The sequence below is a fragment of the Aulostomus chinensis genome, chromosome 3, assembly GCF_037954235.1.
Source record: "Aulostomus chinensis isolate RoL2024-O1b breed Wild chromosome 3, RoL_Achi_v1.0, whole genome shotgun sequence".
Taxonomy (NCBI): Eukaryota; Metazoa; Chordata; class Actinopteri; order Syngnathiformes; family Aulostomidae; genus Aulostomus; species Aulostomus chinensis.
Window position 1 is genome coordinate 29782637 of NC_141322.1, and position 22827 is coordinate 29805463.

The window sequence follows — 22827 nt, forward strand, 5'->3', positions numbered from 1 at the left end:
ATCGAGGTGAAAAAATGAAACTCAAACTGCATCAAATCAGAAAAAGTGAATCCTGGTAAGATTTGGAAATGAGTAAAAATATTTATAATGTCATAATTATCAAAGTTTACCTTCAAGAAATATTTGATTAAGAGTTAAGAGCTTTCAATGAAATTGTCTTTTAATCAGTTAGAGCCTTAGCCATGACGGGTCTTGATGATGACTACTGGAATGACATCATGTGCGTTTGTGTTCCCAGGAGCGTCCTTCTCCAGAAAAATGGCAGAAGTTGGATCACTCTAGAGATTACCGGAATGGAAACCAGCTCAGAGAATACCAGTTAGAGGGAATGAACTGGTTGCTGTTCAACTGGTATAACAGGTGAATTCACAAACGCACAGGAACAACGCCAAGTAAAAGGCTTTCTTTGCTTGGACTGAGGTTGAAGTCGATTACTGAAGTAGACGTGGCGGCACCTATTCAGGAATCCAGCATGACAAACACCTGCAGCAGTGCTGAAGACCTACTCTGACCCCCGTAAAATGGTGTGCAGCATTGGTGCCACTCTGTGGTGCCGTACATGTTGGAGCTTGATTTCAAGCTAAATCAACACACTTACACACACACACACACACACACACACACACACACACACACACACACACACACTGTTAGGCTGATATTTAGCATACAGTGACTTACCTCATCTACACCAGGATTGTGGTGGAACAGTTTGCATGCACTTTCTTGCTTCGACTCCTTCTTGTGGTAGTCTGAGCCTACAAACTAAAAACCGACTCCATGGACTTGTGAAGGTGGCCAACAGGATTATTGGACTAAATCAGGCTCAGCTACCCACCGTCTATGGTTCCAGTCATCATTTATTCCAGTAGCAATTGGGATGCTGAATTGTCAGCGACTTTGGCTTGCCAGGGTATTGTGGTTCTGTTCTGTCCTGCCTGATGTTTACAGGGTGATGTGTTGTATGGAATTATATGCATGTCTTGCACCTTACATGTAGTTTTTGTATCCGTGCCTATGTGTACCTGCTCAAGTCGTTTCCTTTCTGTGGTGAGCAATAAATGAAATCTGAAAATCTTTTCTCTCCTGCCAGGAAAAACTGCATCCTGGCAGATGAAATGGGGCTTGGAAAGACCATCCAGTCGATCACCTTCCTGTATGAGATCTTCAGCATGGGCATCCGGGGCCCCTTCCTCATCATCGCTCCTCTTTCCACCATCACCAACTGGGAGAGGGAATTTCGCACGTGGACGCACATGAACGTCATCGTCTATCACGGCTCGCAGATCAGCCGGCAGATGATCCTGCAGTATGAGATGTTCCACCGAGATCCTCAGGTAACATCTGACTTCTTCACCTTGCGATCGATTCATCAGTGACATTTTTTACAAGCAGAGCCATTGTTCGAGGGTGCAGGTGAGTGTCTCTTGTATTCGCGAGCTCTTAATCTCACCTGTGTGTCTGGGATCCATCTAACTGTTCAACACGGATCTCTGTCTCTCTCAATTGACCCCTTTTTCCCTTGACTTCTCTTTCCATGCTTAATGATTCCATCTCCAGCCATGAAGTGATCAGCGGCTTTGACATTTTCATGGTGAAACATTCCAGCCGTATAGTTATTTAGGGTGACCTTTTCCATCTCTTTCAATCTCTGGTATATTCCTTTTCATAATAGATTTCTTGGTGAGTGTTGAATACATAATAAGGTGATCATTATAATATGGATAATATGGATGTACATTTAAACAGTTTGCAGTCGTTTCTCATTGTCATTTTGCACATTTTGTTGAAGGTTACAAGTGAAGTGAGACAGTGAAAGAATTCAGATCAATGAGGCATTTCATGTGACTCACCCTGGTATGATTATCACATGTGCCACCTCCGTCTCAGGGTAACACCATCCCAGGCGTCCTGAAGTTTCACGGACTGATCACCACCTTCGAGATGATCATGGCCGACTGTCCAGAGCTGAAGAAGCTGCACTGGCGCTGCGTGGTGATCGACGAAGCCCACAGACTGAAGAACAGGAATTGCAAACTTCTGGAAGGACTCAAACTCATGAACTTGGTCAGTCTTTATCAGGTTTTTTTTTTTTTTTTTTATAAGGTACAATATCTTTGGAGGATGACCCAGCTAGAACTTCATACTCGACAGCAGCATAATAACAGAAAGTGTCCGCTCCTATTTTTGCAAACAGGGAAAAGCTTAGCTTCCTGAGCATGAGCCCGGGGGAGAAATGTACCTGTTGATTTATATTTCAACCCTGATTTATCATCCCGAACACAGAAGCTGAGAAAGGCAGCACTGCAGTTACCTGCAATTACTGTTTGAATACTGAAATGTTGTGAGAATGTGTTGATTATCTCATCACCCTAAGATAACGTAGCTCATTTTCTTGAGATACTGAAGCATGTTATCTAGTAATAATGAGTCACAGAATTGTTATTACCAGATTATTAAATCATTATTTAATGCCTGATTCCTCAGAAAAACAAGTTAATTGTTCCATTATTTCAACATAACGAGTTAATGAAGGAATTTTTTTCTTTAATCTTGCAATTAGGAGACAACTCAACCAGTTATTGCAAGATAGCCAGTTTTGCTATCTTGTTATAACGTTGTAATAACCTGTTATCATGAGCTATAATAATAATAATAATGAATTACAAACATGGCTTTGCTCGGCTTCCATAACAGAAGGAACGAGATGGCTGATGTAAGCAGCTGAAATGAGCTTCCTCTGCTGGCTGGCTGGCTTCTGCTCCCTCATGCATTTCTACTTAAACAACTTTGGAGTTTAAGAACCTCAGAGAAAGACCATTAGTTACATACGGTGCCCTCAGGTTCTGTGAGTTTAGGCCGAGTCGCTGGGTGCAGCTGAGGCTCAGTCATGCCACAGTGAGAAGACGGATTGGCGCTAGGGTGTTCCGGTTCTTACAGTTCGGTACATTAATAAATGAAGGGTATGTTTATTTTAGGCATTCAGCTTTTTGTCAAGTCATTGTGCCTGAATGTACTGCATTTAGCAGAAAGAGGAGAAAATAAATTATCTTATTAATGGACAGGGACACGGTGTGCTTAGCGAGGCCTCGTCACCTTTATTTGGGCACATCTCTGATTCATTTGTCTGCGCTGTATTTTCGATGGTTTGGTTCTCCTTCTCTCTCCTTTTCTTGTGGTACATGTTGTTTAGCTGATATAAGATGTTACAAGCAGCAGTCTTTGTGTGATGTTTTTGTTTTGTTTTTTTAAATGTCACTGTCGTTTCAAACAGGAACACAAAGTTCTGCTCACAGGAACCCCTCTGCAGAACTCCGTTGAAGAGTTGTTCAGTTTGTTGAATTTCCTGGAGCCCCTGCAGTTCCCGTCAGAAAGCACCTTTCTTGAGGAGTTTGGGGACCTCAAAACTGATGAACAGGTATGTTAGCACGGGCGTGGTAGCCAGACTCTGCTCTGGGTCAGCACATAACATGCTGATGTTTGATGTCAGTGGCGTACATGCATTTAGTGAAAAAAGAAGGAAAATACGTGACATCTTTCCAGAGAAGGAAAATACATCCGTAACATTTGCAGTCACATCACACAACCCTCCTCTCGTGCTTTCATCTTTTGTCTCCCAACAGGTGAAGAAGCTTCAGGCCATTTTGAAGCCGATGATGTTGAGGAGACTGAAAGATGATGTAGAAAAGAATCTTGCACCAAAAGAAGAGACCATCATAGAGGTAGGGCTGTTTGTATCTCAGATTTAAAGATACACAACCATGATTCATATTTTTGTTGTGTCTGTGTTTGAATGTTTTTTTTTTAATGGAATCTCAACACAAAAGCTTAACACGAGAGGCTAATGTTTTTTTCTGCACGGATAGCACCAGTGTGTTATTTAGCTCAATGCAATCACAGTCTATCAGGGACAAAGTCAGAAACGCCAGTGAAACACGGCAGCTGTGAAAGAGCTCTCCAACAAATGTGGACCATCCTCTTTTTTTGGTTTTCTGTAGGTGGAGCTCACCAACATTCAGAAGAAATACTACCGAGCCATCCTGGAGAAGAACTTCTCTTTCCTGTCTAAAGGAGCGAACCAGCACAACATGCCAAACCTCATCAACACCATGATGGAGCTCCGCAAGTGCTGCAATCATCCGTACCTTATCACAGGTGAGAGGGCTGGAATCACCCATGGGTGACTGACATCTGTATTCATACACTGACCTCTCCCAGTTGTCTGTGTCTCTTTAACGATACGCTTGTTTTTAATGAGCGGTTATTCGTGATCTGTAATCACAGAGAATGGTAAAAGAGGAAGTCGAAGCAAACAACAACATAAAAAGAAACTGGCATAAAGTTCAGCACAGTATTTGTTTAATGCAAAATTAGAAATACAGAACAGGTCACGGTGTACTAGAGTTTAATGTCTGACTTTTTTTCTTCCCCCAGGAGCAGAGGAGAAGATTCTGGAAAGCTTCAAAAAGTGCCACAGTCCAGATGCACCTGACTTCCAGCTGCAGGCGATGATCCAGGCAGCTGGTAAGCTGGTGCTTATTGACAAGCTGTTGCCGAAGCTGCTCGCTGGGGGACACAAAGTCTTGGTCTTCTCCCAGATGGTCCGCTGCCTGGACATCCTGGAGGACTACCTCATCCAGAGACGGTGGGTAACACTGAGCGGTAGAGTCGGGGGGAGAGGGGAGGAAAAAGAACAGAATGGGGATTTGGGAGGGTGGAATGGAGAATGCAACATTTGTCGTGAAGGAGAAGAGAGGATGTGTTTATTATCTGGTAGGTGATGGTGTTCTTGTTCTTTGTAGAAATCTGTGTAAGTATTTATGTTTTCCTCAGGTACACGTATGAACGCATTGATGGGCGTGTGCGAGGTAACCTGCGACAGGCAGCCATCGACAGGTTCTGTAAGCCAGATTCAGATCGCTTTGTGTTCCTGCTGTGCACCAGAGCCGGAGGGCTGGGAATCAACCTGACTGCTGCAGACACTTGCATCATCTTCGATTCCGACTGGAACCCCCAGAACGACTTGCAGGTGGGCATAAAAAAAAATGTAACACTGCAAGTCTGCACAAAGGTGGAGTAGGGCAACCCTGTCCGTGTAGCTTTGTGTGTCATTTGTTGAACAAATGAATCTTGTGTCATTGCTCTCTTTGATTGTGCTGGTTAAAAGCTTTGTTGTCATGTAAAGTGGATTTTGGAACCTCAAATAATGACATGAGGGTACTGTGTGCTCCCTACAGGTGTGTGACTATACTCCAAAATATAATATACCAAAATATTTTACAATCTCCAGACCAAAGGGCCCCCCCTTGCCAGTGTCATTTTTATCGTATTGATAAATGTCCTGTCTGTCTGTGTCACTGTCAGGCTCAGGCTCGCTGCCACCGCATCGGCCAGAGCAAAGCAGTGAAGGTGTACAGGCTGATCACCAGGAACTCCTATGAGAGGGAGATGTTTGACAAGGCCAGTCTGAAGCTCGGGTTGGACAAAGCTGTCCTCCAAGACATCAACCGCAAGGGAAGCCTCAACGGGGTGAGAGTTATGAGAGTATTATTTTTATTAGACTCTATTATAGTAATTGGATGATGTGACTGTATTATTATAATAAGCTGTATCGGAGTCATACACTCCTCTAACGTTTGTGGCTGCAGGTGCAGCAGCTTTCTAAGATCGAGGTGGAAGATTTGTTGAAGAAAGGGGCGTACGGAGCGTTGATGGACGAAGAAGACGAAGGGTCCAAGTTCTGCGAGGAAGACATCGATCAGATACTTCAGAGACGAACTCAGACCATCACCATCCAGTCTGAGGGGAAAGGATCCACATTTGCAAAGGTTAGAAACCAAAAGTAACTACATATTCATAGAAATCTAGAACTAGTTTGAGGTTCTGTTTTACTTTATGAACGTACTGAATCTGTGTGGTCCCTGTGTGACCCCTGAGTAGGAACCTTTTAAACATTATGTGTGCATCTTTCGTCCCGGGAAGCATCTCCCATTGAGCTGATTGGTGGTGCCCTACTTTAAAAAAAAAGCTTTATTTTGATCCATCATTGAAATGCAGTTTGAGATGCATTTGATGAATATTTTGGTGTAAACATCAGCAGCTGGCAACTTCTGAGAGAAACATTTTGATGGACATCAACATCTGTTGCATCAGACAGGATCTGTCGTTATTTGACTGTTTTTTTCTTTCCCCAGGCCAGTTTCATCTCATCTGGTAATAGGACAGACATTTCTCTGGACGACCCCAACTTCTGGCAGAAATGGGCCAAAATCGCTGAAGTAGAGATAGACTCCAAATCAGAAAAGGTACAATAAGATGGAGAGAAGTATAAAAAAAAAACAATAGAATGAGAGGCTAGCGCAATCAGAAAGTAATAGAGAGTGAAGTGAAAGAGTAAAGATGAGGTCATGTGGTACCAGGGCCAAGGAAAGTGGCCTTGGATTTGGTCCAGATCGCTTAAGAAAGATGGGAAATTAAGCGGCAATCCTCATTTGAGTAGAGAGGCTGTGTGTCCACCAAGGCACTTTTTTTCCATCTGAAATCACCAGGTTTCTTGAAAAATCACTCCGGGAGCATTTAAGAGCTTTGGAGGTACATGGTTTGTTCAGTTGAGACGCTTTGCTTGATATGTGACGGAATATCTACGGAGTAAAAAATGGCAGTGACGAGCAGCTTTCTACTCAGACTTGAACATTTTTCAACTCTCAACTACCAAGGAAAACAAAACAAAACAGAAGAGATATTCAGTGCCTCATCATGCTGCTGGTGACATGAAACATGGTGCTCCCTTTGAACACATTTTAAAAAAAAAAGAAAAAAGAAAAGACGCAGACCTCAGGAAGGAAAGGCTGCAGTGGACACACACAGCCCTTTAAGAAAGAATGCTATAAATACTGGTAATGAAGGAGGAGGAAGTAAACATGTTCATTTCTTTCCATTGTTTATTCCTTTTTAGTGTTTGTAGGTCCTTTTTCTGTCCCTTCTCCTCTCTTCATGAATACATAGCATTAAACATGTCAGGATTTCTCTTGTCCCGCTTCACTTTATTACTACAAAGCCAAACTTTCAACTATGATTTTCTCACCCAAAATGCGCTCCTGTCTTCTATGTGATGTAGGAGTCCCTGGTGATAGACACCCCTCGGGTGAGGAAACAGACCCGCCACTACAACTCTTTTGAGGATGATGAGCTGATGGAGTTCTCTGAGCTCGACAGCGACTCGGAGGAGAGGCCATGTCGGACTCGTCGCCTGGGCGAGCGCGCTCGCCGGTACCTCCGCGCCGAGTGTTTCCGGGTCGAAAAGAATCTGCTCATCTTTGGGTAGGACGGCCTCGCAGCTTAAAGAAACTAAATCAAGGAACATTTGCCTGGCAACAAAACTGAGGGTGTTAAAGATGTGATTTACCATGCTGACATGCAAACATCTGTTCATCAGTAGTTTCTCAGGCTTGGGAAATGTAGCATAATAAAAAGAATAACCGCTAACCACACCATTACACCTCAAACCTTTTGCGATGACAGGATAGTAATATTCGCTCCTATAAAAAGCTACGACCTCAATGCTGGTAAACTCAAGTGTGGACATAAAGGAGCCAAAATGCAAGCGAGCAGACATTTCATTGTGATTTGAAATGAAGTAAATAAACACTAAATTTCCTCTCCAATACTTTCTCTCCAGCTGGGGCAGGTGGAAGGATATCCTCAACCATGGTCGGTTTAAATGGCACCTGGCAGAGAGAGACATGGAGGTGATCTGTCGGTAAGTCATCATCATCATCATCATCACTAATCAACTCTGCACCAGACTTGAACGTCTCCAGCACTGCACCTACAAGCGTCGCCGTTGTTGCATGAGATGAGTGCTTGTTCTTTCTCAGGGCTCTGCTGGTTTACTGCCTGAAACACTACAAAGGTGATGACAAGATCAAGAGCTTCATCTGGGATCTGATCACACCCACCAAGGAAGGCCAAGACATGGCGCTGCTAAATCACTCTGGTTCGCATTCCACCTCTAGCACTGCATTAACACGCACTTTACATCATGAGCTACCTTTCAGGAGACCCCGCCTTTCTCTCTCCGCCAGGTCTTTCAGCTCCAGTTCCTCGTGGTCGAAAGGGGAAGAAACTGAAGAATCAGTTGAACGTTCCTGAGTTGAAGAACGCTGACTGGCTGGTCCACTGTAACCCTGAGGTGGTGCTGCAGGATGACAGCTACAAGAAACACCTCAAACAGCACTGCAACAAGTCAGTTTATCACAATTTTTACTGATAAATATCTGGAATTAAAGGTTATATTATGGGTTTTTTTGTTGTTGTTGTTGTTGTTTTTTGTGCAAATGGGCTGGAGTGAAGAAAAAAAGGAACGTGAACTCACTCTCAATCCGAACTGGGTTGGGTTTCAGATTCTTTCAGTTTTAGGTGCTTCCTCCTCCCAATGAACTGAACTGCAATTCCTTTGCAGACTTTAAAAGGTTAATTTAGCCATCTTCAGATATTCTTCATCTGCTGAGGTTAAAGGCTGTAACATTTGGGAATGTCACTGCTCATCGAGAAAATTACAACAAATATTCTACTTTTCCAGGAGACACATGTCAATGACTCAATCGTACATTTGTGAGTGACATAGTGCCTCCTCTGATGTTCCTTCTTGACTCAGCACAAGGTTCACTTTTTAGTTCCTTAATGAAATGACTTGACCTTGACATCGAATGGATCGATTGCTGGAGCCGTTGTTAACACATTGAGGACCCCCAGAGGAGGAATATCAATAACTGTGACACTCTCTGCAGGGTGCTGCTGAGGGTGAGGATGCTGTACTACCTGAAGGTGGAGGTACTGGGTGACGCAGCCAACCAGGCTTTAGAGGGCATACCAGCGAGGTTTGGAACATTATCTTCACCTTATACCAACTAGATGAATGAAGTTATCTGATAAGATGGCTGCTTGATTAGTTCAGACACATAACTGATACCTGATGAAATATCTAGAGGCAAATATTTCAAATGTTTGAGTAAATACCTCCTTTGTTTCATCAGCAGGAAAGTGAAAACGCTGCAGTGTGAAAGTAGACAGTGTCAGAAAAGCATTTGACAGATTTCTGATTGACTGAATGTTTCCCCGCCTTGTCAGGAAGCTGACGAGTCCCGGCAGCAGCGGCTGACGGATTGTTTGCATGTCTGTTTGTGTTGACAGTAAACTTGAAGTGTCACTACCAGACATCGACTACATAGAGATTCCAGCTACGTGGTGGGACGCTGATGCTGACAAGTCTCTACTCATAGGTGTCCACAAACACGGTGAGGACTGGCGTCAACTTTGCAAGTCAAGTTTTTCCTTTTTAGGGTGTCTTGGTGTGAAGCATTAACCATGGAAGGCTGCGTGAGCATGTTGTCATCTTTCGAAGCAATTAATGCCTTTGAAAAAAAATGTAGATCTTTTTATTATTTCTGGAAGTCAACTCAGGATCCCTTTTTTAAGCAAAGCAATATCATTCCACTGTGTGCGCGCACGCACGCGTGTGTGTGTGTGTGTGTGTGAACTAGTGTGCGTTTACTGCTGTTTAACGAGTCGTGTTTCCATCCGTGTGTGTGTCGGTGGACAGGCTACGAGCGCTACAGCGCCATGCGTGCAGATGCAGACCTGTGTTTCCTTGAGCGGGTCGGGATGCCAGATGTCACAGCGCTGTCTGCTGAGCAGGCAGGAGGGGAGGTGGCGTCCGACATCACTGACAGGTAGGATGCGCCTCAAAAGTATGCGAGTCATAAAAAGAACTGTTTGTCGCAAGGGCATGTCTGGGTCACCCAACCAGACATGCCTGCACATCTTGTGAATGGATGAACCTTAAATCATCGTTCTGCATGCACTTACATATCATTGGCAGTGAGGGAGTTTCTAACTGTCGCTGCATTGTGGACTTTGAGTAACTTCAGTGGGACGCTTCATCATCCCAGGATATACAAGAGAATTGCAATGGAGGGCACTGGATCAAAACACTGGGCTGCTGATGGATCAGCAGTTTCCTGATTTCATTCGTAGTTATTGCAACAAAACTCTTTAAGAGCGAAAAATTAGAGGCCTGAGGAAGCAGGAGCTCACCGGGATTGCCTTGATTTTCCTGATCATAGGAAACCCCCCATCATTACGCAGTGTTGTTTTCGTCACGCTGGACGAAAACGAAAATGACGACGTCAGACCCCTTTTTTCCATGACGAAAATGAGACTAAGACGAACGTCACCATCGCCCTGTAAAGACTAAAATGTGACGAAATTGTATACATTTTCGTCTGACGAGAACGAGACTAAATTGTTAGTGGGTGGACGATCAAAGTTTCAAAACATGCGTGGTTTTTTTTCCGCCAAGTATAACATGCGTGCAATGTCAATCAAGAGCTCAAACATCAGAATGGAGCCAATTGTAGCTGTTGGTCCTAATGGTCATGCCCCCATCATCAGTACACACACATGCACACACAGAGACAAGTCTGGGCCTGTCTGCAGCGGACGAGACACACACCACGGCAGCACCAGCGGTGTCGGGTGGTCGTAAAGAGAGGGATGATTTATGGTCGAACTTCAGATGCAGTCCAAGGGACAATAAAACAGAATGCCTTGTACGGGCCGAGGAGACGAGTCAGACGACAGAGCCGCCGCAGCTTCCTCATGTTGTGGCTTCAAACTCTCAGGAAAAAGTACGACAAACTTTTGCTGAGAGAGTCTTTAGCATTACAGGTGACCTCAGTCGTGGCCATCGTAGCAGAGCCAGAGTCATTTTAGAGAGAAGCGCTTTCGTCAGATTGAACCGGTAGGCTACCTAACGGCAAGTTGTTACTTGACTAGTGTCATAGTATTAATACAAAAAAGAGCCATTCATGGCCATGTTGAGATTTTAATGTCTCTAGAACTTGACTTGTTGTGAAAAGAGAAGACTGCTGCTCCACCCTCATATTCCAGTAGAATTGCACAAGGAGCCACTTTGTGTTCCCATCCTACTTCATATGGAAGTCAAGTGTGCTTTTTTTTTTTGTTTAATCATATTTTATTGTCATACAATACTCAGATTGTGTGTTGTCTGCATCTGCAACAAAATAATAAAAGTAAAAGGTAGAGAAAGAAAAAGAGGGGGAAAAACTCACCTTTGAAAGTTAGATCAGTTTCAGTGCTTCATTCTAACACCTGTATTGGCCTATTAAGTACATACACATATATATCTTTTATTTACAGGTATCTTTGATATTTGACTAAAACCTTTGAGTTTTCGTTGACTAAAACTAGACTAAAACTATCAAGGATAGAAATGACTAAAATGTGGCTAAAACCAAGAAGTATTTAGTCCAAAAGACTAAGACTAAAACTAAATCTAAAATGCCTGCCAAAAACAACACCGTCCTTACGGAATGAACCTAAAAAGCAAGAAGGAAATATTTGTTTTCCCCGTGATGACAGGGACAGACGCGTCTCAGCTCACTGACCAGGACTCCGTTCCTCTTCAGTAGGAAAACTCAGTTTCCAGGGAAAGTGTGAGGATCTGCTGTGTGCTTCTCTCAGGAAGCACAGCCGCAGGTCTCTTAATGTCAGAGCAAAACTCTGCTGGCCTGAACTTTTATCAGTGTCGCTCCATCCATTCTGTGTCCCTCGTCGATTCCGACTAATATTAATAAAGACTGTACATCCATCTGAAGGCTGCTCCTGCCAACAACTCTATATGTGATATATCCAGACCTCTTTTAGCCAGTATGTAACTTGTCTTGCGAGGCAGAGTAGGACACTGGATCTCTGTTATGGGACAGTTACAGCAGCGTACACATCAGTTCCCCTGCCCCCGTTTGGTGCGATTGAACATACATCGTGTGCTTCTTCTTCCCTCATAGAAAACAGTCCTGAAGTGAGATCTCAGATCAGAGAGTGTAAAATCTTTGTTGCTTTCTCTGCAGCGACCAGGAGTTCAAAAGGTCCTGTAAGGACATTAATGAACTGTAGTTACTGTCTGGGAATATGATTACTCCCACCAAATAGACTCGAGTTCTCCTGCAACAGCAAATCTGTGTCAGTGTAGAGTGAAAACAGAACAAAAAGCAGTAAATCGATGCGCAGCTGCATTTTCCTCTCACTGAGGTGTCCTCCTGGCTCTCTCAAACCCCGGCCGTATGCAAGGTGTTCCGTTACGCGCTGCGAGTGTTGCCCACTTTTCCCATTCATTATTTATGTGGCATTTTCCTGCAGAAGTTGTTTTCTGGTGAAAAATGAGCCTGACTTGTCAGTTCGTTGAGGATACTTGAGGATACTCAGGACAGCATGTGCTTGGATTTGGTATATTCTTGACCAAAACTCCATCTGTTCACCCCTAAACCTTTACTGCTGTTTCATTTTTTCACAGCCTGCCTTTTGTGTTTCGTCTTCTACTCAGTAGCGAGTTGTGGACAAGTACAGTACACACGCACAACTGCTTTGTAATGTCACTGTACTCTTTGCTGTTTTTGAACAAAGTTGTAAATAAAAAGGAATCAAGATGTTTGTGGTACTGTAAAGTTAAGCTGGCGAAGGCCAGTAATGCGGCGGCCACAGTTGGGCGCTTACGTGGAGTGTGTGTGTGTGTGTGTGTGTACTGTGTTTAATAACCTTAAATCAGCTCATGTCATGTCAGTCATGGCCAGATTGCTCTTGAGTGAGGACCCCATAGGGGGTGAGATGAGCTGGAGAACCAGAGCAGTTTTACGTCCGCTTTTCTGCACTGTTGTGAGAAAAAGAGAGCTGAGCCAGAAGGCAGAGCTGTCGATCCGCAGTAAAGTCTTCATTCCTGCTGTCACCTACGGTCCTGAAATATGGGTCATGACCAAAAGAACAAGAACAGGAATACAGGCGGCCAAAATGGCTTTCCTCGAGAGGGTAGCTGATGCCTCCCTTAGGGACAAGGTGAACAGGGAGCCAGCTGAGTTGGTTTGGGCATCTAGTAAGGACGCCACCTGGACGCCTCTCTCGGAAGGTGTTCCAGGCTTGTCCAGCTGGGAGGAGGTCATGAGGTTGACCGAGGACCGAGGCCTCAATGCTGGCCTGTGAACACCTCAAGGTTCCTCAAGTCGGAGTGAAAGTCTGCGGTTCCCCTGCTGGAGCTTATACCTCAAAACCACTGTTTCACGATGCGTGCTGGTATTGTGCGTTGATGATGCATATTCTAAAACACACCCTCGCCCTGTCCAGGCTGACAAGAGCATGTGCAGCTCTGGCTCAGGTGTTTGTTCTCTGCTGATCATCAAGCAGGAGTCACTTCCATCTTCCACTAGGCGAGGATTTTCTGCTCCCTGGAGAAGTGCTCCCAGTGGGTGCCAGCACTGGTGCGAAAAACACAACCTGTCATCTTCAAAGCCATATTTGCTTTTGTTGACCCTGCGAGCCCTGAGACGTACATTTTCGAATGTAATGCACACGCACACACAGACACATACAGACTGCAGGAGTATTTGCATGAAGTATATCAATTTTGCTATAACCTGCAACTGAACTCACAATTGGAGGCTTTTTCTCCTCAAAAATATGTGAAAACCTTCCCCGCAAGTCATTTTTCCCTGATAGTCTCACTGCGCTTATGAGTCATCCTAGAAAAACCTGAACCTGACAAAACTCAGAAAGGAATAATTGACAGACGAAAAAGTGCCAGAGAGAAAGAGGAGAGAGTAAATGTAGTGTGGGAAATGTATTTTCTGGGTGCTTCAGCTGCGGCTGACGGCCGAGCTATTAAGATGAGACGCCCATATTTGAGCGGGCTCTGATCCTCGTCCTGAAGGTAATGGAAGTTGTCATTCGGTTTGTTAGCTGTTCAACCTGAAGCTGTTCCCAGCTGAGCACAGGAACGGTGCGGCGGGAAGATCTTCCCGGCTCTCGCAGTGTTCAATCAACAGGTGTCCCTCACCGCGGAAAATGAAAAGAGTTGTGAAGATATATTTTCCTCAGCAACCGTCCCACCGCATCAAAGAGAGGCATAAATATTGCACATCACCTTGTGTTTGATCATCCACCCCATGAACTTATCTGTTGAATTAGATCCTGTGGCTGTTTGTGTTTTTGCCTATCGAGTTGCCGTACCGTGGGTTTATTTTTGGATTCAGTTCTGTGCGGAGAAGTATCAAACTTATCTGTAATTCTCTTTGAATTTGGCTGTGAGTAATATCCTTTTGGATAACTGTCAGAATGTGGTTCAAAAAGTCATTTAAAGCTGGAGTACATCACGTTTACCCTGGTCACTCACGGAGGATCTAATGTTCCGCGCTTGAGCTTCTCAGCAAATCCCTATGAATAAATAGTAAATGGGGAGGATAGAATGGCAGAAATTTCTAGTTAATTTAATTTTTGTCCTTTTTTCGTAGAAACATTTCAGCTGCTGATAATTCTTTCTTCTTTTTTTTTACTTAAAGCAACAGTGCAAAAATTTCTAAATCTCAGCATTTCACTGTACGTGGAGTTTTTAGATTTCATGTCTGCGGCAGCATCGAGACTATAGATAATTGTAACATTTCTATTATGGTTAAAACAAAATAAAACCCTGCATCAACGACAATGTGACGTTTACGCAGCCTGACACAACCATACAACACGCTGTCGTGTTGTTTTCCATACTCTACACATGCTGCGCTTTTAGTGCGGTGGCGTTTTCACGTTAACTCTGCTCTTTCTCTGTTCGGAATATCCGGGAGTCATTGAATTCCGGCATTGCCACCAAACCAATTCCTGGAGTTGTGTTTGTGCACTCTGCCACTTTGGCTTCCTCATTTGTCTGTACCTGTTTTTGAAATCCACGCTTCTTTAGTCACACGGTAACTGTTGCTCAGTAGGCTACCTCGGCTCTCATTATTTTCCTCTGATCACATTGTTTACTGATCAAACTCTGCATCATTGACTCCCTCTTGCTCTCTACTCATTTTTAGCTGTCAGGACGTTTTTATCTTTCGTCAGACATCAAGAAGACTAAATCTGTCATGGACACGGACGCTCAGTTGGAAATGATCATTAATTTTGTTTCTCTTGTCTGTTGTTTCTCTCATCAGTGTTTGCAAACCTGAGGAGGCAAAGGAGGAGAGGGAGAGCAAAGCTGATGGAGGAGACGATAGAGACGAGAGCAGCAAGGTGAAGAGATGGCGCCTCAGAGATGAAACATTAACGTTTGCGAAGACCAACTTCGGATTCATTTACATCCTTTTTACGCTTTATTAATTTACCTCCTGCAGTCTCTTGACATGAAAAGTCTAATTTTGTCTGGTGGTAGTTAACATTTCCCCTGGGACTACAACCAGTATTGTAGATTAAATGATGATTGCATAACAAAACATTTAAAACCATGACATAAAAATCACAGTCGTAGTGTAAAATGTCATCTGTTTTTATTTTTAAATCTTTTATTTTCTCTATTTCTACCTCATATGACCGATAATGAATCTGCACTTCAGTCTGTATTGGTTACGCTTCTAGACAACACACACACACACACACAACACAGAGCAGACTTTGTATGATAATGTAAAACCTGGAAATTGAATTTAAAACATTTCTGCGTCTTAGAAGAATAAAGGAAATAAGAACATTTGGGGAAAAGCCATATAGTTCTTCTTGTTTTCATGAGAAATGGTAAATCCTGGTCATGTGTCCATATCCAGCCCTAGAAACCGTATCATTCAGAGAGAATGACAAGTTTCTGATGTGTCATTCTCATCTTTTGGACATTCTTGTGCTTTCTTTGTTTGGTTTAATTCACAGGGTGAGGAAACCTGCTCCAGCACTGATACCTCAGACAAGCCTGACAGCACAGGTCCAGGTGAGACACAAATGAAGCGTTGGAAATGTGTTTGGTTACACCAAGCATGGGTTGTTGTGGGGAAGAGAAAGAAGGAGCCTGCTCACAACAAAACACTAGAACAGTGCGCCTCCAATTTGGATGCCTCTACGTTTGCTGTAGGTTCAATTACACAGAATGGGACTTAAACTATTGAAGTGGTTTCTGAAAATGAAAATTGCTTGACTTTCTTCTTGAACTGCTGCTCCACACATTCCCTCCAGCGCGACTGCTCAGCCTGCTAGGTGGTGTTTTAAACATTTTTTGGTGTTGTGTGACTTGTGTTAATGTTCCAGGTGAAATGTTTCTAGTTTGAAAATTCAGACGCATAATGAAGGCTGTAATACAGGCAGGTAGACGCCATAAAAGTGATTTTGTCATTGTAACTTGTAATTGTCATTGTGTTATAACATCCTTTCATACAACATATTGCAGAGTACCGTTATAATCTTTCATTCTCTATTCCATCTGCTCCTACTCGTGTTTTTAAAACTGCAGTCTGAGATTGCGGAGGTTATCAAGCATGCAAAATTAGTGCGGTTAGTTTAAATCCTTCAAACTGAGGAACTGTAAAGTTACGCTGGGGACGTGACCGTAAACTAGAGATGTAAAGATCAACTGGAGGGTCGAGCTGTGCCGGTTCATTCTGTCACAAACGGCTGCATCGCTGTATTCAGACCGCCTGTGTCCGTTAAAAAGCTGGACATGAATTGTGGAGTCACAAATCTCTGGATGTTCTTGCAAATAAATGTAGGGTTTGGGGTTGGGGTTAGGGTTATTGATATGTTGTTACGCGTTACTTCAAAATGCCCATCGCAGTTTTTGTGACATGATGAATAATATACCTAGAAAGAGACGCATTTCTGAATCTAGACATGTTTTTTTTCTCCACAGACTCCCAGATGTCCGTGGACTTGTGCCATGACGGGCCTTTGGTCACAACAACAACAACAGGAACAGGGACCGGTGTGGCGGCCCTCCATGTCATCCAAGCCCGGCCCCTCTGGCCTACTGGACCTGCCTTAACAGCCCGTTTACGGCGCCTCATCACCGCCTACCAGCGATTCACACTGCGCCGCGAGCCGCTCCTCAGACACGACTTCCTGCTTCATGACAGCCTGGTCGGCATGGGGATGGGAGGAGCTGGAGCTGCTCACAGTCATCATGCCGGTGGACCGCTGGCATGGCAGCTGGGTGAAGAGCTGAGGCGGTGCTCTGTGGTCGCTACGGAACCTGACCCACTCTTTCTGGAGTGGCAGAGAAGGTAACATGTACATTAAGAGAGAATATTTGTGTTTTATTTTTTTCATTGTTCTTGGAATTAAACATGGTTACAAACTTGTTTTTTTTTAAAAATCATATCTCTCCTTGTCTGTTCTTGTGTACCAGGTGGACTCGTCGAGAGCAGTCTGATTTCTACCGCACTGTGTCGTCGTTTGGGGTGGTGTATGACCCAGAAAGGAAGGTCTTTGACTGGTCCCAGTTCAGAGCGCTGGCCCGACTGGAGAGGAAGACAGACGAGAGTTTAGAGAGATACTTCAACTCTTTCGTCAACATGTGCAGGACGGCGTGCAAGCTGCCTCCCAGGAAAGAAGAAGGTACAATCTATCATTCCTAACATATGAACATGCTATCGAAACATACCAGGTTTTTACAAACTGCATTGACGGACTGAACCTGTCCCTCACAGAAACTTTATTAATGGATTGCTGATTTGAAATGCTGCCTGCAGAATAGGTCTGCTGTACATGTGTCGTCTCACTAAATTGCAAACGATGCAAGACAAATTGTACGTTTTTATTCTCACCTAAAATGCATTCCACATGAGACAGAGGATCTCAGCCCGAGTAATGAATTTTGTCGGCAACTGAATGACAGAACACTACACAGATAGAAGTGCCACAATGCCCGTGGATTCTAATGAACAAATCGAGGAGTTAATAAATCTGTAGTAGCACCAAATGCCCACAACATGGCAGCAGAGGCCGTTTGTGGAGTTGAGCCTTCACCCTCAGTTTCTGCCTCATTTTCCTCCATGTTGTCTTTTTTTTTTTTTTTTATTGAAGGATTTTATCATTTGACTCAGAATATCTAAGAACAGATAGGAAGAGACAGTATTGGTCGCTTTTTGCGATGCTCCCTTTGCAAGCCATGCTAATGTTTGTGGCTCACCTGACTTTTCATTTGTTTCTGCCTCTCCCTTCATTCGTTTCATCTCTTCCAGGGTTGGTTGATCCTGCTGTGCTGGTAGAGCCCCTGACCGAAGAGAGGGCGGCCCGAACTCTGTACCGCATCGAGCTGCTCCGCAAGATCAGAGAGCAGGTAGGAACAAAGACAAAGCTTCATCACGAATATTTGTTTTACCGGTGCGGCTCACGCTCACAGAATCGACTTCAAAAAAATGACCCCAATGCACCTAATTGGGTTTCAGCGGGTTTATACCGACGATTCATCTTTCTTGACCTCTTAATGCCTACAGAATTTTGTTTCTTTAGCTCCCTTCTTTTCAGTGTCACGATCAAGTTCAAACTTTGAGTGTTACCTCACCAAAAAGGAGTATTTTGCCTTTCAAGTGTTCACAAATATGTGTCCTGAGCTCAGAAAGATGTTTATTCCCTCCTGCATCAGTTATTTGTGATTCCAAAATAGAAAAAGAGCCAGCAACTCATATTGAGCTTAATGCTAACGAGCACTGATGGCTAACAACAACAAAACTGTCCAAACATGTCGTTTTACAAACTCACAAACGGATTGTCCGGTAAAATCCGTATCGTCTCTATCCAGCTGCACGCTCAGTAATCCACAAACAATTTGGTTCGAGCTAAAAAGAAATAATTGATAAAAACATATTATCTTGCACTCCTTCATGGTAGCCCTTTGCATGACCAGCCGGTGCATTCAGTTGAACTGGCTTGCTCACGCTCATTAACGATAGCGCCATACCAGGTGTGATAGTTAGCTTGTTTTTAGCTCAGATCAAAGTGCTGGGGGATTAATGAGGATCCGGCTGGATGAAGAGGATGCAGATTATACCCGGCGATGCGTGTGAAAGTTTGTAAATGGAAATCTTGCGGCAGTTTTGCTGTTGTTAGCTGTCAGTTGTCATTAGAGTCATGCTTTATATTGGTGGCTGGCTCTTTCTGAATTCTAGAGAAATAATTCAGGTGGGAAAGAACATCTTTGTGAGCATAAGACTGCTGATTTTGAATGTGTGAAAGTCAAAACCTGGGTGAGGGATCGCTTTAGTGGCTGTAAATCCCACAAGAAATCAAATAATTCAGATTCTCATCATAGAAGCTCTTTACTCAACATCTCTGCTGTTTTCATACATTCCCTCTTGTGCTCTCTGAACTTCCCCCTCCTCTCCAGGTTCTCCGTCACCCGTTACTGTCGGCCCGCCTACAGCTGTGCCGCCCCTCCCTCTACCTTCCAGTTTGGTGGGAATCTGGCAAACATGACCGTGACCTCCTCATCGGGGCAGCGCGCCACGGTTTGAGCCGCACAGACTTCTACATCCTCAACGACCCTCAGCTGAGCTTTCTGGAGGCTCACAGGAACTACGTCAGCGGGCACCCCTCTCACCTTCATCCCCAAAGTCATCATCACCCTCACCATCCGGGCTTGGCGGCTCATCCAGGCATCTCTTCCTCATCCTCCTCTTCATCTCACCCACAGCTGCCTCATCCTCACTGCTGCCTCTATGATTCAGGTCTTGGTCGCCACTCCCCTCAGCCTCCTGAATACCCCCACCAGTCCTCTCACCACCAGCATCATCACCCTGTACCTGCTTCAGCTCCTTCTCCATCCTCCTCTTCCTCTCACCTCCACCCTCCACCATTGAATGCCCACGATTCTGCTTCACCAAGCCTGGGATTAGTTCCTGGGTCACGTGGAGATTTCCTTGACTGTCCCCCTCTGGATGAAAGCTTGGAGCTGGGCGCGCTGCAGCACGACGCCATGTCTGCTGACGCGTTACATGGAGGGAAAGCAACCAAGGATGCCCTCAACGGCTTCCCATTCAACTCAGCTGCAGGAGGCCAAAGCATGCTCAACTCGTATGGAGTGGGGGGAGCAGACCTGGATTCAAAGTTAAGGAGCGATGTGCTTGTGGGCGAGCAGGGCTCATCGGAGGAAACTGGGCTGATGGCCCCATCAGTAGAGCTGGATCAGTTACAGGTACGTGCTTGCTTTACCTGATTTAGGATTGAACGAGAACTGTTTGAGACTTACACATCTTGTCACCGCTCTACAATTTCAGCTATAAGCAATGATTATCTCATGGTCTGTTTTTTTTTAAATTCAATTTATTCTTTGTTTGGCTTGTAAAATGTGAGAAAGTATAAAAAGAGTGAAAAAATTCCCATTTTTGTCAGCACAAAAAAACGAGATCGTTAAGGTCTGTCGGTGAATAGTCTCCTGTTCTGTGTATCATCCTCCTTCATTTGTCCATCACCTCTGTGGCTGCAGGCTCCTTGGGACGGTACGGACCACTCCAGTCCAGCTCACCACATGTTTAATGAATCCGATCCCATCCTGGGTCCGTCTACCTTGGAGACGAGCTTCCTGGAGGAGGAGGATGAGGAGGCCCAGAGGGGAGACAGGGGAGGGGAAGAGGGTGGAACGCTGGAGGAATGTCTTGGCCTCCCGCCATCATCATCTCCCTCCCACCCGTCAGCAGGAGACTCAGTGGAGCCGCTGTCATCCAGTTACATGCTCTTCAAGGTTGGTTTGTGTAACCTGTTCACTCTTGCTAACACGAGCACCTGACAGAGAAAATTACAATCATTTCAAATTCATTCCAAAGACTTTGTGGTTGGAGGTGTCTCCCTTGATACACGTACTTTCAAAGTAATGAACAAGTACATTTCTCCGAGATGTGACCATCCTTTTATATGTGCAGGATATTGGCGTGAGTGAAGAAGCGAGCGCAGATCAAACAGATCTGTCAGCAAGCCCCCCTCCACCCTACGTCCCCCCTCCACCCCTTTCTCTGTCTGACATCACTGCCCACGAGCCGCAGGACGCTCTGGGCCACTCCGAGAGCCTGACCAACGCTGTGGGGGAGGGAGACAGTCAAGAAAGAGCTCCTGGCTTTGAGTTTGATGACAAAGAGGAAGAGGAGGGGGAAGACTTGTCGAGGGAGACCATCGAACAGAACATGAAAACACAAACGGAAATTCTTGAAGGAGAGGAATGTGATGCAGATCAAGGTATGATAAAAGTGCAAGTCTTACACCTTTAACTTTTTTTGTGGTGCCACTGCATCATAATTGTCCAACTTTGATGGCACCCAGTGTAGTATTATAGTCTTTGGTTCCGCTCACACGGGGCAGTTTTGGTGATGAGGGGCGTCGTTAAAATGGCCTCCTGAACATCTCACATTTAAGCACTTGCTGCAGCTCCATATCTTGAAGGAGTTGAGTAAAAAAAAAGTGAAGAGTGAAGGTGCATGTGGCAGTGCAGTGCACCTGTGTTTTGCATCTTGATGAAATGTTTCTGCATTATCAGGGTCTTGTATTGCCATTACCGTGACTGTTTTATGCTTTCAGGTGCAGACCAAAGTTTGGGAGTCTTGAGTCCACCAATAGAGGCCCCCCAGATTGAGGGAACAGAGCCAGAACCTTTGGCAGACCAAGATGAGAGGATGGAGGTCCCAAACCAACTGTCTCAAGACCTTGTGGGAAGCTTTGAACAACAAGAGCATAAAGAGGATTTAGCACCAGACATGCTCCCTTATCTGGCCAAGCTGGAGCAGGAGGGTAGCCTCATGTGTCCCGAGCCTATCGAGGAGCCAGGGGAGGGGGTGGAGAGGCTGATTTTGTATCAGACAGTGGAGGAAGAGACGATGGAGGACTCCCTTGACACAGATGCCTTGTTAAGAAATGCAACTGGAGAGTTTCTGCAAGCCAGAAGAATTTCAGAAAATTCCAGAGAGCATTGTTCAATGGAGAGTGCAGATCTTGCAGATCAAGTGGATGAGATCTCAGAGGGCCAAGTGGATCATGTTTCCCTGATGGTGGCAAAACCCCACAGTGACACAGCAGAAGAGGCAGTGAAACAAGTTGCCAAACAGAATGATATGGAGCTGGAGACCATTTACACAGAATATGCGCCTTCTACTTCAGTCTCATCCTCGACTGTAGCATCAAAGTCTGATGGAACCACAAGAATCAGCGACGGGGAGGCTAGGATCAAAACCGAAGTCTCCGTAGGTCGGGAAAAATATGAATGCACGGTTGAAGATGCGGACGTAAGTGACGGCAGCAGAGACTGTAATAATGGAGACCTGGCATTCTCCGTTGAGCAGGATAATAAAGACGATGTGCTTGATCAAAGTGGACGTGCTGCTCCACTACCTGTGAACCACATAGAAACTAAACCATCTGATCTTAAATGCTTTCCTGCACCAGACAACAGTGTTGAGATGAAACTGGAGCTGCCAATCAAGGTAGAGGAGACCAAGATGGAGGCTGCTGAGGACGTCTACCCTGATAGCTCGGAAGTCAAACCTGCTAAATTTCTCACTTACTCCAATAAGTCAGAGGACGTGGTGACTAAAACTGAGGAGTTAGACTTTCCCGTCAAACCAGAATTATTGGAGACTAAATCTGAAGACATAAGCCTTCCTGTGAAGCCTGAGAGCTTCGACAGTAAACCTGAAGCTTTCCAGTTGGCTGCGTATGCAGATGACGCCGATTTCAAACCTGAAGCCAAACCAGTTGGGTTTACAGCTTATCCAGACGGTGCCAAGCTGAAGACTGAGATGAAGCCTGAAACTTTAAGGTTAACCGCCTTCCCTGACAGCTCAGAGATCAAATCCGAGGCCAAGTCAGAGTTCACAGGCTTGCCTGAGGTCAAAGCTGAGATGAAGCAAGAGCTTTTGGAGGCGGACAGTACAGTCCTGACTCCAAAGATTGAGCAGGCGGATGGAATGGTGGAAACCTCCGAGACCCTGGTGATGAAAGGACAGGTGAAAGAGGAGAGGCCGAGCACACCAGGTAAGAATTCTC

General features: G+C 44.8%; 1 protein-coding gene across 8 annotated transcripts in view; it reads left to right on the plus strand.

Annotated features, from left to right (window-relative positions):
* The window catches only part of chd6 (chromodomain helicase DNA binding protein 6), an 84087-nt gene that overhangs the window by 51615 nt on the left and 9645 nt on the right, over nt 1-22827 (plus strand). For all 8 annotated transcript variants that reach the window (XM_086200281.1, XM_086200282.1, XM_086200280.1 and 5 more), the window contains exons 12-38: nt 239-360; nt 1094-1337; nt 1891-2067; nt 3275-3418; nt 3624-3722; nt 3999-4155; nt 4435-4645; nt 4834-5029; nt 5365-5529; nt 5649-5828; nt 6195-6305; nt 7118-7320; nt 7679-7759; nt 7878-7996; nt 8085-8244; nt 8790-8879; nt 9193-9296; nt 9602-9731; nt 15036-15114; nt 15742-15799; nt 16712-17081; nt 17207-17415; nt 18042-18139; nt 19187-19993; nt 20285-20539; nt 20718-21027; nt 21367-22815. In XM_086200281.1, coding sequence (XP_086056407.1) covers nt 239-360; nt 1094-1337; nt 1891-2067; nt 3275-3418; nt 3624-3722; nt 3999-4155; nt 4435-4645; nt 4834-5029; nt 5365-5529; nt 5649-5828; nt 6195-6305; nt 7118-7320; nt 7679-7759; nt 7878-7996; nt 8085-8244; nt 8790-8879; nt 9193-9296; nt 9602-9731; nt 15036-15114; nt 15742-15799; nt 16712-17081; nt 17207-17415; nt 18042-18139; nt 19187-19993; nt 20285-20539; nt 20718-21027; nt 21367-22815 — 6328 coding nt within the window. The remainder of the gene's footprint in view (nt 1-238; nt 361-1093; nt 1338-1890; nt 2068-3274; nt 3419-3623; nt 3723-3998; nt 4156-4434; nt 4646-4833; nt 5030-5364; nt 5530-5648; nt 5829-6194; nt 6306-7117; nt 7321-7678; nt 7760-7877; nt 7997-8084; nt 8245-8789; nt 8880-9192; nt 9297-9601; nt 9732-15035; nt 15115-15741; nt 15800-16711; nt 17082-17206; nt 17416-18041; nt 18140-19186; nt 19994-20284; nt 20540-20717; nt 21028-21366; nt 22816-22827) is intronic.